Source organism: Elephantulus edwardii, unplaced genomic scaffold (genome assembly GCF_000299155.1).
Source record: "Elephantulus edwardii isolate Elephantulus edwardi_28Jun2011 unplaced genomic scaffold, EleEdw1.0 scaffold00189, whole genome shotgun sequence".
Lineage (NCBI taxonomy): Eukaryota > Metazoa > Chordata > Mammalia > Macroscelidea > Macroscelididae > Elephantulus > Elephantulus edwardii.
Genome location: NW_006399939.1, coordinates 154,342 through 167,351, shown reverse-complemented (window position 1 = coordinate 167,351; position 13,010 = coordinate 154,342). Strand labels below are relative to the sequence as shown.

Below are 13,010 nucleotides of genomic sequence, written 5' to 3'. Positions count from 1 at the left end.
ATAGAGTTAGCTCACCCGAAAGTATATAAATAACAGTGTACTCTGAGAGAAACTTGGAATTTTTAAGGGAACACCACTGAGCTGAGTGGATATTTATTTTTAAAATTTTATACTGGTTTACTTACAAAGTTCATATACGTTGTTTTTCACACCAGATCTTTCCCACTTCCTTAACCCGCTCCTGTCTCCACCCGTCAAATTGTGCGACCCTGTGATTACCTCCCTGCCCATATTCCCCCCTTAGATCCTCATACACGTTTTACTAGTAATCTATTTCTACAGTAATGGTTTTACACAGTATTTGTCCTTATGAGACCAAGTTCATTCAACATAATGCTCTCCAGTCCCTCCCAGGTTAGGTAGTGATTTAGAAAATCATTGTTCCTGCGTGCGTGCTGTGTAGTATTCCATTGTGTGACTGTCCCATACTTTCTTAGTCCATTTGATTGTGGTTGGACATTTGGGCTGTTTCCATGTTCTAGCAATGGTGACGAATGCTGCTGTGAACATTGGTGTACAAGTCTCCTGTGCCTCAGTTTTCATTTTCTCGGAGTATATTCCAAGCAGTGGAAGCTGGGTCATATGGAATTTCCATGTTCAGCTTTCTGAGGAAACACCAAACTACCTTCCAGAGTGGTTGTACCATTTTACAATCCCAAGCGGCTATTTATGAAAGGTGACTACATCTTGCTTCATTAACACCCTGTGTGTTTTTGCCTAATAGAACCTCCTCCAGTCTCTGGTCTCCGCGTCACCGTCGTGGGAGTGACGGACGTTACTCTTACTTGGATCAGTGACAATGGCACTGATAACTGCAGGATGCAGCTTGAAAGCGTTGGAGGCCAAAAGGAGATGGTGGTCAATATCTCAAATCTGAAGCCAGGGACTCGACAGAACGTCTCCCTCTCTTCTCCAGAGTCAAGTAAAAGACAGGAAAATCCAGAAGGTGAGTAACAAAAGTTTACTTCTGTTTAAAAATAAAAAATAAAAAAAGATGTTGTCCATAAAAATGTGCTAAGAGTGCCATGTCTCCTCGTCTGACTTCATAACAGGAAGGACAGAATCCTTATGAGTATCAGCAGCCGAAGGCTGATTCTTAAGAAACAGTAGTGTGACGTAATTCCTGTCTCCAACCTTTTACCAGTGTTGACATCAGCCCTTCTTCCCATGGCATTCTCTACATCTCTGCTGGGTTTGAGCATTCCTTGTAATGGCCACATAGACCTCACAGACCACATTCAGGATTATTGGGTTTTTATGGGATGTCACAGGTTCAGAATGACTCAGGGTTTTGGTCTGGACAGCATCTTTCCCAAGCTTACAGGAAGGCCTTGCTTTGGCCCCATGGACTTCCCTCCTAGGACGGTCTAGCTTCTGCCCTATTTGGGCATGTGTTACAAGGCCCTTTAGCACCATCAATAAGTGCCCTGAGGTGCCCTCCTCCTCTGGTAACCCATTGTTCAATGATCTCGCTCCACCAAATGCCTGGAGGGATCCTGTTGTAACAGCCTTGCTGTGGGAACTGAGAAGCCTACTCTATCAGCTTTTACATTTTCTGGTTTTCCTTTCTGTTCTTTTGCTGCTGTTTTTCCAATCTCTCTGGTGTTTAAGTTGCCGCAAATGACGGCTATAGCTGTCCTGCATATTTTAATTAATAAAAAAAGGAACATCATTCGTATGAAGTGTACTAATGTATTTATTTGTTAATTATTCAGTAATACAGGAAAAAAAAATGTGTTTCTAAGCACAGTTGTCAATTTAAAAGTGTGTGGCAACGTGTTAAAAACCCTTTCTGGGTCTAGGAGGTACACCGTGCAGGGACTCTGGGCCTAAAGTATATTATTCATTCCTGCTCTTTCTTCCTTGGTAGTGCTGAGGTACTCCTTTTTATGTCTCCCATGCTGGAGTTGACTTTCAGTGACTTGAAAAATAGCACTTTAATATTTATACAGTGTCACGGAATCTATAGAGGGCCCTCCCTCTGCATTTTAATGTCTTCTCTTTCTTGAATTGAAGAAGGAAGGAAAAACGAGGTCAGAATAGAAATACAGCTGGAGACCTTTTGCGATCTGGAGTTTAGACCGATCCCTTAGTATTTTTGCTCCTCAGTTGAATGGAGGAGAGGTGCGTGAACTCAAGCGGATGACTGGAGTAACTTAGCACCTCACCGAGAAAACGAGTGCTGGGCAGGCTTATCTGGTAGATAGATGACTCCTGTTGCTTTTGTTACAGTGATGTACAGATTTCTAGCCCTCCCAGTGACTCAGCGCTGGGAGTTGAAGAGGACATGTCTTCATCCCATTTTATACTTAAGGAAAATGCTATAGTGTGGGTGTTAGGACCCTTGAGAGCCAGTGATGGTAACCAGATTTTAAATTGCTTCAACTAAAGGAGCCACTAATGGCTTGTGCTGCCACCCTGCTGTGCTCAGTGAGCCCTGAGGGGAAGAGACAAGGTGACTTCTTTCCGCTTCTCAGCTTCGTTCTCAGAATTGCTCTCTCCATGTACTTCTAGGAGAAATGCTCCCACCTTCATTTTTTCATCTCACACCCCACACTCCTCCAATCACTGAAAGGTCTAGTCTTGGGGGGGGTGGGGGGGAGTCCTTGACTTAGGCTCTGATTAACCAGATTTGAATTATGTCCTTGACCTTGGAAAGCATGTGAAAGGTAGGGACGAGAGGAGACAGTGTCCCAGAAGGGAAATCCTGTGTAGTGGACAAGAATGAAGATCTTGCTGCTCTCTAGGGTGAGAAGTTCCTGCTTAGGATGAACTGTTAATTCATTTGGCTGCTAACTGAAAGGTTGGTGGTTTAAGTCCACCCATGGGAGCCTTGGAAGAAAGTCCTTTATAATCCATCTTCCCAAAACTAGCTTTTGTGAAAATCCCAAGGAACTCTGTTCTTCACTGATATGCATGGCGTCAGCCATGAGTTGGAATCAATTAGAAAACAGCTGTTTGTTGTGTGTGTGTGTGTGTGCGCGCGCGCGTGCATGGGGTGTGAATGTTCAAACTTCGAGGGCATATGTATGGAGCAAATAGCTGTCAAATGTCAGGGCCCCGCCAAGATGATGCCCCTCTCCTGGGGGAGAGAGGGAACACCATTTATGGGCAGTGATTGTGGGCATGGTCTGGTGTGGGGCAGGGCGAAGGATGTGTCTGTGGTGTATTTAATGTCCTTTGCTTTTTGTGTTTGACACAGAAGCCAACAACCCAGAGAGAAGCCCAAGGGAGGTGCCGCCTGCGGCCCCTGGGGACGGATACAGCCTTGGGCCTGCAGACCCTTCTTCTCACCAGGACTCCCGGGCCACGGAAGTCCGGCTTGTTGGATTGAAGCCTGGCATGCCGTACAAGGCCACCGTTTTCTCTCAGGCAGCAGATGGCACTGAAGGACAAGCCCAGGACATAGAGTTCAGGACAAGTATGTCGAATTTTGTTCAGTGACTTCTGCCAGAATTTTCTAGCACTAGGTTTAGTTTCCTATGATTCCATTCCCGTGTTATTTTTTGCTCCATGGCGCATTTTGTTGTCTGAGCTTGTTTTGTGGAAAAAGCTTTTCAGCCAAAGCAGAGCTGTTCTGTTTCTTTTAATTAATTCCATAACACAGGTACTTTTTCAGTTAAACTCAGGAAAACACATTGAGCCACTCTTTGTGCGGGCAGTGGGTGCTACTTCATGCCTGTCTTTTATATCTGCATCTCAAAGGCCTCTACCCGCCACTGAGATGGGCTCGAATGATATTCACAGCTTCTAGATACTGGGTTTGTCAGTGCTTGGCCACTGGAGCTCCCTTTGCTATTGGGGACCATCAAATCTCCTTCACTGCATGGAGACCTTAAGGTGACAGAATGGACCTGCCCCATGACAGCTTGCTAGCATGTAATCTTTTTTTTTTAAATTTATTTTTTTATTATTAATTTTTTTTTCTTGCTGGGATGTAATCTTAATGGGATCAAATTGCCACCAGAGTCACTGGGCGGGTTCAAACTGCCAGCCTTTTGGTCAGCAGCCAAGGGTTTAACTAATACGCTTGGTGGGAAGATGAGGTCGTCTGCTCCCATGAAGATGTGCAGTCTTGGAAACCCTTTAGATCCTTGTCCTCTTCCCTGTAGGGTTGTGTAAGTCACAGCTGGCCTGGTGGCAGGGGATTAGTTGCTTTGGTCAAGGTATTGATCACCCTGGCTAGATTTCTTTATATTTTTTTTTCCATGCTAGCTTTCTTGTTTGTTTTTTTTTAAATTGTGATTTTGACAAAAGTTTATAGAAAAGTTGGATTTTTCATTCATTCATTGTTGCACATTTTCCTCCTTAACAACCCCCCCCATATTTCACTTAAAAAATTCATTCATTGTTGCATAATTTCCTCCTTCTCCCCCTTCCCCCACCCCCAGGGCACTTTGCTGTACACCTCTTATTCTGGACGGTTGTCCTATAAATAACGCCTAATCATATATTCCTTTTTAAAGAGTTATTTCCTTTATCTGTCCCAAATGCAGTGTTTATTATTTATCCCCTCTTTTCTTTGTTTCCCCCCAAACCCCATGTCACTCCTGTTTTGTAAGTGGTGTTATATAGTATTTGTCCTTTTGTGACTGAGATATTTCACTCAGCATCATGTCCTCCAGTATTACCCATGTTGTGTAGTAGTATTTGAGTTCCTTGTTTTTCAGTGCTGTGTAGTGTTCCATTGTGTGAATATACCATAGTTTTTCTATCCATTCATTTGTTGATGGGGTGCTTGGGTTGCTTCCATCTATTTTGAACAACACAGCAATAAACATGGGTGTGCATATATCTTGTTTGGAAGGCATCTCTGGTTTCTTTAGGGTATATTCCCAGTAGTGGAATGGCTGGGTCAAATGGTATTTCTGTTTACAACTTTTTGAGAAAGTGCAGGCTAGATTACTTGTACAGGACAAGAAGGTTTGAATGACGATCCGGGGACAACTTATAGTATCTCATCCTCTGGGAAGATAGATTGTGGTCAATAATTTTAAAGTGAGGAGGCACAGGGTTAAGGACACCGTGAGGGACATCCTGAGAGTCAGGGTGGAAGGCCTGAAGGGGAGGCTGAAGAGCTGGAAATAAATGGTGTTTCTTGAGCCCAGTAAACACAAGTCATAGCGGACTTAGACATAGCACTCACTAATAGGACCCAGTGACAGACCTTCGGTCAGACAACCATGGTGATGCGGTGTGTAGTGTCAGCTTCCTAGGGAACAGAGAAGACAAGGGAGAGGACAGAGAGAGCTTGGGAGGACAGATGGGTGATTGGAGAAGAGCCACCACTCTGATAGTCTTTTCTTTTGAGGGTGGGATTGATATCTGATCTTACAGATGATAATACCAAGGCTAACATGATTTCCCTGGCTATTCAAGCAGAACCAGTCTTGGATCTTAGACCTTTCTCATGCTAAATTCTATAGTCCTGTAGGGTATAGGGTTTGTTCTTGGATGTATATAAGGTTCAGAGCTTTCCCGCGTATTGCTCCTGGTGTCCAGGTTAAGGTTTGAGTTGAGACCATTCTATTGTTTGGTGAGGAGTCCACCATCTCTCTAAAACCCAGCGCACACAAAACAACTATGAGATATCATCTCACCCCAGTAAGAAGAGCAAAATTTAACAGAACAGCAGACATCAAATGCTGGCAAAGTTGTGGAGAAACTAGAACCCTTATTCATGGTGCTTTCTCAAAAAACTTGAAAATAGAAATACATTTGAGCCAGCAATTCCAATACTGAGAATTTACCCTAAAGAAACCATAACTGCCACCCAAGCAGATATATGCACACCCATGTTTATTGCCGCTTTGTTAGCAATAGCAAAGAGCTGGAAACAACCCAAGTGCCCTTCAACAAACGAATGGATAAGAAGCTGTGGTATATTCACACAATAGAATACTATGCAGCATTGAAAAACAAGGAACGCATGAAATATTATGCAAAATGGATGACCCTGGAGGACATAATGCTGAGTGAAATATCTAAGTCACAAAAGGACAAATACTGTATAGGGCCATTGCTGTAAAATGGGACTGACATCAGAGTTGAAGGAAGACAGAGAATGAGGGGAGGAATGATGTATATTGCAATGAAACAGATGAGGGAGAGAACTGTTTAAAAGGGATATATGAATGGGTATTATTTTTTTTTCCAATAGAGAATATTTTTTTAAAATTTTGAACATTTACAGAGATTTTGGATTTCCATCCATTCATTCATTCATTCATTGTTGCACTTTTCCCCTGCCCAGCCCTCCCCACCTCCAGTTTGCCTCTCTCCAGAAAGTAAAAGAAAAATTCTTTCTTTGGTATACAATCTCCCCCCCCCCGCATGGGTATTCTTGTCATTACAGAAGTCCAGAGTGAAGGCTTCACAGTGCAGTGGATTTGGGGTGAGGGATTGCATAACAATGAAAGAGTTTTTCTTTTTAAGGAGAAGAGTGAATTGGGGGGCGGGGAGGGAGAAAAGTGCAACAGTGAATGACTGGAAACCCTAAGTCTCTGTAAACTTCCATTTAAATTAAGAAAAAAAAATGTAAAAACAAAACAAAACAAAAAACCCCAATGCGCAGAAACTATCAGTTAAACTATCAGTTGTCGTTGGCCAGGGTTTCTTCACTGAGCGATGATGACGGGACTCACAACTAAAAGGCGTAGAGGAGGAAGGATAAGTTGCCAAGCGTGACTATATACCTGGTGACAGCTTCTGTTAAATTTTTAACTTCTCTTCTGCCCTCACAGAATCTAATTGTCAGGTTTTTGACATCCAAGTTGTGAATATCAGTGCCACAAGCATGAAACTGACCTGGAAAATCAAGAATCGTGTTTCAACCTCCATCTACACCTTCAAAATACAAGTTGTCGGGGAGACCCAGTCCTTCAATCTTACGGCCAATGAGACCCAAGTTCTCATTGCTGGCCTCACGTCTAGCAGCTTGTATAACATCACCATGTATCCTGTGCAGGATGGGGGTTCAGAAGGCACACCTGGCTCCCTCCAAGTGTATACAAGTGAGTTCACTCCTTCCCCCTAAGTTTTCTTGTCTGCCTGCCAGCAGTGGACAGGCCAGTTGCAAAGACAGATAATGCCTGTTTTCTGACGAAAGGAATGCATAGTTTCGTGTAGAAGGCCACAGGGACTCTTCCTCCAGGCTGTGTGAGGTCATACTGATGGTCATTGATGCTGGCCACACGCCAAGCTCCATGTCACATTCTTCCCTGCACGACCTCATTTAATGCTCACATTAAATTAGCATTCCTCCACTTGGTGGCCTCAGCTCTCAGCTGTGTTTCTAAGAACCATTCCAGGTGATGTGACCTAGGACAGATTGCTCATTGGAGATAAAGAAATCTGGCTCTCTACATCTGTCTGTGGGAGGACTTGCTGAAAATGTTGGCTTCCCTCGGCTGTTGTCTTCAAGGTGATTCTGATGCTTTCACCCAGCTAGAGAGGCATGGCCCAGTCAGCACTCTTCGTTTTCTTGGGGGTGTGGTCTGTGCCCCAGCACTCCTACAAAAGCAGCTTATCCCTGGAACTCTGGCCATTTTCCTTGGCTCACCTGGGATAGCCACACCCTCAACTGCTGCTTGAGCTGCTTGGGAGTGTCCGGATTTCTGAGCCTTGAAGAAACCCCAACTGGAAGTTTGAGGTCAGGAGCAGTTGGAGAAAATGGTTTACTTTTAGAATCATGGGCTGGTTTGATACATTAAACATGGTGTCATTTTTGACCCCTGCAGTCTGATGGCTAATCTGGTACTGATATTTTTGGAAGCATTTGTGATTACTTTTGGTGTCAGCGTAGTGGGATTGATTGCAGGGGTCTAAACTCACTGTAACAGATGGCTTTGGAGAAAAAGGAATAAACAAGAGACTGAGAAATCTTTGGTCTCTGGATGAGATAAACACAGTGGTAAATGCAGCCCTATTGCTACCATCAGTTACCTAAGGCAAAAGTTATTCTTGGGATATGAAGAATGGATGTAACCCTTGAGGAGATGGCTATTTGGATATATGTGGAAATATGGAGGGATACGGAAGAACAAAATTTTCCAGAAATTCCCTGGTGTCTGCTTTCAGCAGAAGAATGTAGGAGTTAAGATTACCCATATGAGTACTAAACCAAGCCCTGCCAGGTAGAGTTATTCCCCTTAACCTCAGGGTCTGCCTGGAGAGGAAAAATCATGTAGGACCAACTGGAAATTAAAAAAAAAAAAGGGATATATATAGATGGGATGGGCAGGATGAAGGAACTATTTTGTAAGGGATATGGAATAAGGGATATTGTAGAGGCAATCCATAAGTTCGTGGCTCATTATTGGGTGCTTCCTGAGGAGCCATAACTAAAATGTATTGTAAGATTACTATTCATTGATAAGTTTAGCACAGGATCTGTGGTGCTGAGTTCTACAGAATGGAGGAGGAGTCTGTTTGGATTGGTGTAAGACCCACAACACACTATAGAACAATCACAAATGTTAATACAGTATCCAGTTACACAATAGGAAAACCCAAGGGGCCTTTTAGCTTTTGATATATTGGATAAAAATTGAGATTAGATTGGTTTATTCTTCGAAGGGAGACTGCCATTCTCCCTTCTTAAACAACTAGAATTTTTCAGAGAAAAAGACATGCTTACTTCCTCAGGGTATTGATTTACTAGGAATGGTAAAATCAGAAATTGGCTATCTAAAACGAGGGGGAGGGGCTCAAGACATAAAGAGTGAAGTAACTGGCTTACATATTCTCATGAGTATCTGTGGTTGTGAGGGAATGGTTGGTCCTGATTATTATTGGAATGGCTCGTAATTACAATGTCCCCTTGGCTTTTGGTTGCTAATATTATAATATCATCAGGAACACTATTTTCTTTCTTTTTCCTGAGATGTTCCTTAAAAATTTGATAGGCAGCACATAGAAAGATTTCTGCTCCAGAGGAGGCCCAGGAAACAGAACGGTGTAGGTATACCAGTTGCACAGTAGTGTGATAATAGTGTTGGAGATCATCCCTGCAGTCAACTCTGGCCTGGAGCTCTGCCTGTGTTATTGCAGAGGCTTTCGTGGTGAGGCTTAGATAAGATGACTCCTCTTTTTACAGATGAGAAAGTGACATCTCAGCATGGCTGAACAATCTGCCCGTGGCCACAGAGCTAGCAAGTGGCCAAGCAGGAACCTTAGTCCGAGAGTGACGGGTTCAAGATCCAGGCTTTGGCCTGCAAGAATATTTCTCTCAGATGCCTGATTCTTCCTAGATTGTGTCTTAACACACTTCTAAACATCTTCTAGATTATCTCTTTGAGAAAACAAACGTTCACTTCTTAACCACTTTAACTGTTTAATCTCTGTCAGTTAGGATTAGGTTCAGCTCTTTCCAAACACCCTGAATATCAATGGCATACTTCTCTGCCATGTAAAGGCAGCCTAGTGCTAGGCAGAATGGAGATGGTGGAATGTTAAGCCGGGCTCAGCTGCAGGAAGCAGAAACCATGAGGTGAAAGGGATTTCTTTTATCCCAGGAATTGAAGGTTGATGGAATCTTTGGAAAGTTTGGGAGCACACTTGGGATCAAACTTCCAAAAAATGATGCCTAGACCTGTGCTACTGCCGTGGCCCGCCTCAGCCGCCCTAATCCTGGAAGCCTCTGCTGTAAGCTCTTGGCTCCAGGAGAACGTGTCCCAGATGTGATTCTAAGTTGGTAGAGGCAACGACCACAGTGCTGGTTCTAGAGTCAGACTAGGCTCGCGCGATTAGCACCAGCAGAAGGTGTATGTCTCCTGCTTCACGCCTTGTGCTGAGTTTTGCATCTGTGGAGTGAACCACTGGGTCCTAGAACGATGTTGCGGGGAAGACCCTTTGCTGCCTTGTGACTGTACCAGCCAGCAGAAGTGAGGTTTCTGTCCTTTTCTCTCGCTTCCATCACTTGAAGAAGGCATCTTGTTGCCTGAATCCAAATCATTTTAGATTCCTAGCTTCAAGGAAATCTGATGAATGTCATTTCTGGCTCTCTTGCCTCTTCCATAGAAAAAGTACACAAGCAAGAAAGATGAGGTTGATTTTATTGTCATGCTCACCTTGGACAACTTCACAGAGGCTACCAGGACTCAAGATGTTCACCACATCTTTAGTGTCTTCCTACCCTCAGTGAGGTTCTGCCCAGAATGGCAGCCTGAACGCTTATCAGTGCTTCTTCACTTCAGTTACAGGAGGAGGAAGGGGCAGAAGAAAGTGTTTCCATCTTGGGAAAGCAGTTCTCTTACATACAATTTAGCCTTGTAGCTATAACTAGCTTACATGAAGTCTGGGAAATGTAGTGGTGCCTCCTCGCCCCCAGCTTTAGTGGCCTAGTGGCAAGAAACTGTCCTGCAATCCTGAAGGCACATAGTCGTTGGAGGCCACCAGCTTCTCCTTGGAACAATAGTTCTGCTCACATATGATTGTCTGAACTTAGCCTTGTAGCTTTATTTCGCTGACATGAAGTCTGAGAAATATAGTTTCTCCACCTTCTGGTTCTGGTGGCCCAGTGGCAAGAAGCTGTGCTGCAATCCCAAAGGCACCCAGTTCAAGGCTGCCAACTGTTCTGTGGGAGAAAGATGGGCAGTCTCCTCCAGTGTGATTAACTGCCTCTGAAAATCCATGGGAGGGTCAGCTGTGGGTTGCTTCCAACTCTCTGGTACACAACAGTAACAACCATCAAAGGTCCTAGAGCTAACACGGTACCCATACACCCTTCTTCACCTTTAGGTACAAATCTGAGATGTGTGACAAAAAAAGCCAAGAGAATGGATTTTGGGGATGCACAGCAGCCTGTGCACATCTCCCTGAAAGGCAGCCTTGGGAGGTTTAGTCGCCTCAAGATCAGGCAGCCAGCAGCAGCCCAGCCTCAGTTCTGGAGCCTGGGCCCTGACCAGTCTCCCAGGGTGACTGTGAACAGTCAGTCTCTGCCCTCCTGTGGTCAGGTGCTCTGCTGAGGGTCAGAATCCTGATGTCTCTGGGCTTGTGCTGTAGGAAGCAATGCAAAAGAAAGTTCAAGTGTCCTAAATTTCATATTCAGTGCAGTGTGGAATTAAGTCACCCATGCCTTCTGGAAGAATATGATTTTTATTTTTTAAGAAAGTAAGTTTTGTGTCTCCTTTGCTTTGCTGTTGAGTTGAGTGATCCAATGAACAAAAGATCTGAAGCCTTTCTATAACTGTTGTCATTTATCAAAGTTTATAGAAGTTCCAGAGGCATGTTGTTTAGAAAGTGGGTGCCATTCCTGCTTTCTAACCTGTCTTAAGCTGGGAGATACACCAAACACTGTCTACCATGGGTAACTGTTATGGCATCTGTCACCCCGAGGACACAAGGTTTAGCATCACAGCAACTCCAGATTACCTGAGTACAGCATATTGACAGAAGAGTGCTTTCCTATGAGTTGTTTTTTTTTTCAAAGTTGAGACAGATAAAGGTAACAGAACCTTTATCATTTCAATAGTCTTGACATGAACAGTTTGTGCTCTTTGTGCTGTTAAGCTGTCATTACCTTTACTTGTGCCAAAATTAGAGCATTTTCCTTAACAGAAGCTTGGTGTCTCCTAAAGAAATAGATCCTTGATTGATTTATATGTCTTCTTCCCACAGCTCCGGGTCCGGTCTCTGACTTCCACGTGACGAGTGTCACCACCACGGAAATCGGCTTGGCGTGGACTAGCAATGATTCGGAATCCTTTCGGATTGTGACCACGCAGGCTGTATCCGGAGAACCTGGGGATGAAACCATCACCTCCGACCACAGTATTGTTATCCGTGGCTTAACCCCTGGGACAATGTATAATTTTGAAATATTCCCACAAGGACCAAATGGGACAGAGGGGCCATCTCAAAGCATTAACCATCAAACCAGTAAGTGACTAGTTGGAATTTTGAGCGTAATGTAATGCTTTTAAAAATCAGTAGAATTGGTTAATTCCAGGTTTTCCTTTTAGTTATCCAGAGGGGGGAAAAACCCTTTGAAATGTCTTTAATGGTAAGAATATATGTTGATTTTAGGATGTACAGAGACTTAAAAAAGAAAAGGGGGTGGAAATCACATAGAAACCACCAACCAGAGGTAATCACTTTGAAATAAGCTAGGTTTCTATGACAGTCTTTGGTAGATTTTTTTTTCCCCTTCTCCATTTCTTTTCCCAGAGTTCAGTGCGGTGTTTGAAATCCGCATGGTGAGTGTCACCATGACCGAAATGCGTTTGGAGTGGAAGAGCACAGACAGTGCTTCACTGTACACCTACCAAGTACACGTACAGTCCAAGGTCAGCTTTACTAAAACAACCAGAGAGAAAGCGATCACTCTCCAACAGCTATCACCAGGCACCTTGTATAACATTACAATCACTCCAGTAGTGCATGGTGTCCAAGGGAACTCCAGCTCCATTGCAGAATACACACGTGAGTGTCTTAGGTCATCTTTTCAAGGGAATATTATCCCAGGTCTTTGTTAGGAGGGTGGGAAGGATGCTGTCGGACAAGTGGTCAGATGGGGGCTGATTGTTCCAGGCTGAATTTGAGATGGCTTGCTTCGAAAACACTGAACTTGGCAAAGGATCTTCTTAGGGCACCAGTGTGGTAGCCCTGTGGTCCTGCCATAGATTTTAGAAGCAAAAAGTGCTTCTTTGACAATGAAAACGCTTCCAGGAATTCTTTGAGAATGCAGACCAGAGGTTTACCTTGCCATGTTGGCACTCAAGACACTGCCAGGTTGGGGAGCTTTGCAAGGTACCGTGAGGGAAAGGTTTTGCTAATATTTGACCTAAACTGATGATAAAAGAGGGCTATTTCTGTCCAAGACATTTTTCTTATTCATTAGTCTGATCAGAAATAGATTGGAAATTATTTGTTAAAAATAGATTTTGGTAAAAGAAAAATTCTTTCTGGGGAAGGAGTCAGGGGGAGGGCTGAGCAGGGAGAAAAGTGCAACAATGAGTGGAAATCCAGAATCTCTGTAAATGCTCATTAAAATTATTAAAATAAAATTA

At 43.7% G+C, this 13,010-nt stretch overlaps 1 protein-coding gene across 1 annotated transcript in view; it reads left to right on the top strand.

The window, feature by feature from the left end:
• PTPRJ (protein tyrosine phosphatase, receptor type, J) overlaps positions 1-13,010 on the top strand; it is a 59,896-nt gene that overhangs the window by 19,491 nt on the left and 27,395 nt on the right. The window contains exons 4-8 of the mRNA XM_006896759.1: positions 725-946; positions 3,203-3,421; positions 6,744-7,013; positions 11,620-11,880; positions 12,169-12,423. Of these exons, the coding sequence (XP_006896821.1) occupies positions 725-946; positions 3,203-3,421; positions 6,744-7,013; positions 11,620-11,880; positions 12,169-12,423 (1,227 nt within the window). The remainder of the gene's footprint in view (positions 1-724; positions 947-3,202; positions 3,422-6,743; positions 7,014-11,619; positions 11,881-12,168; positions 12,424-13,010) is intronic.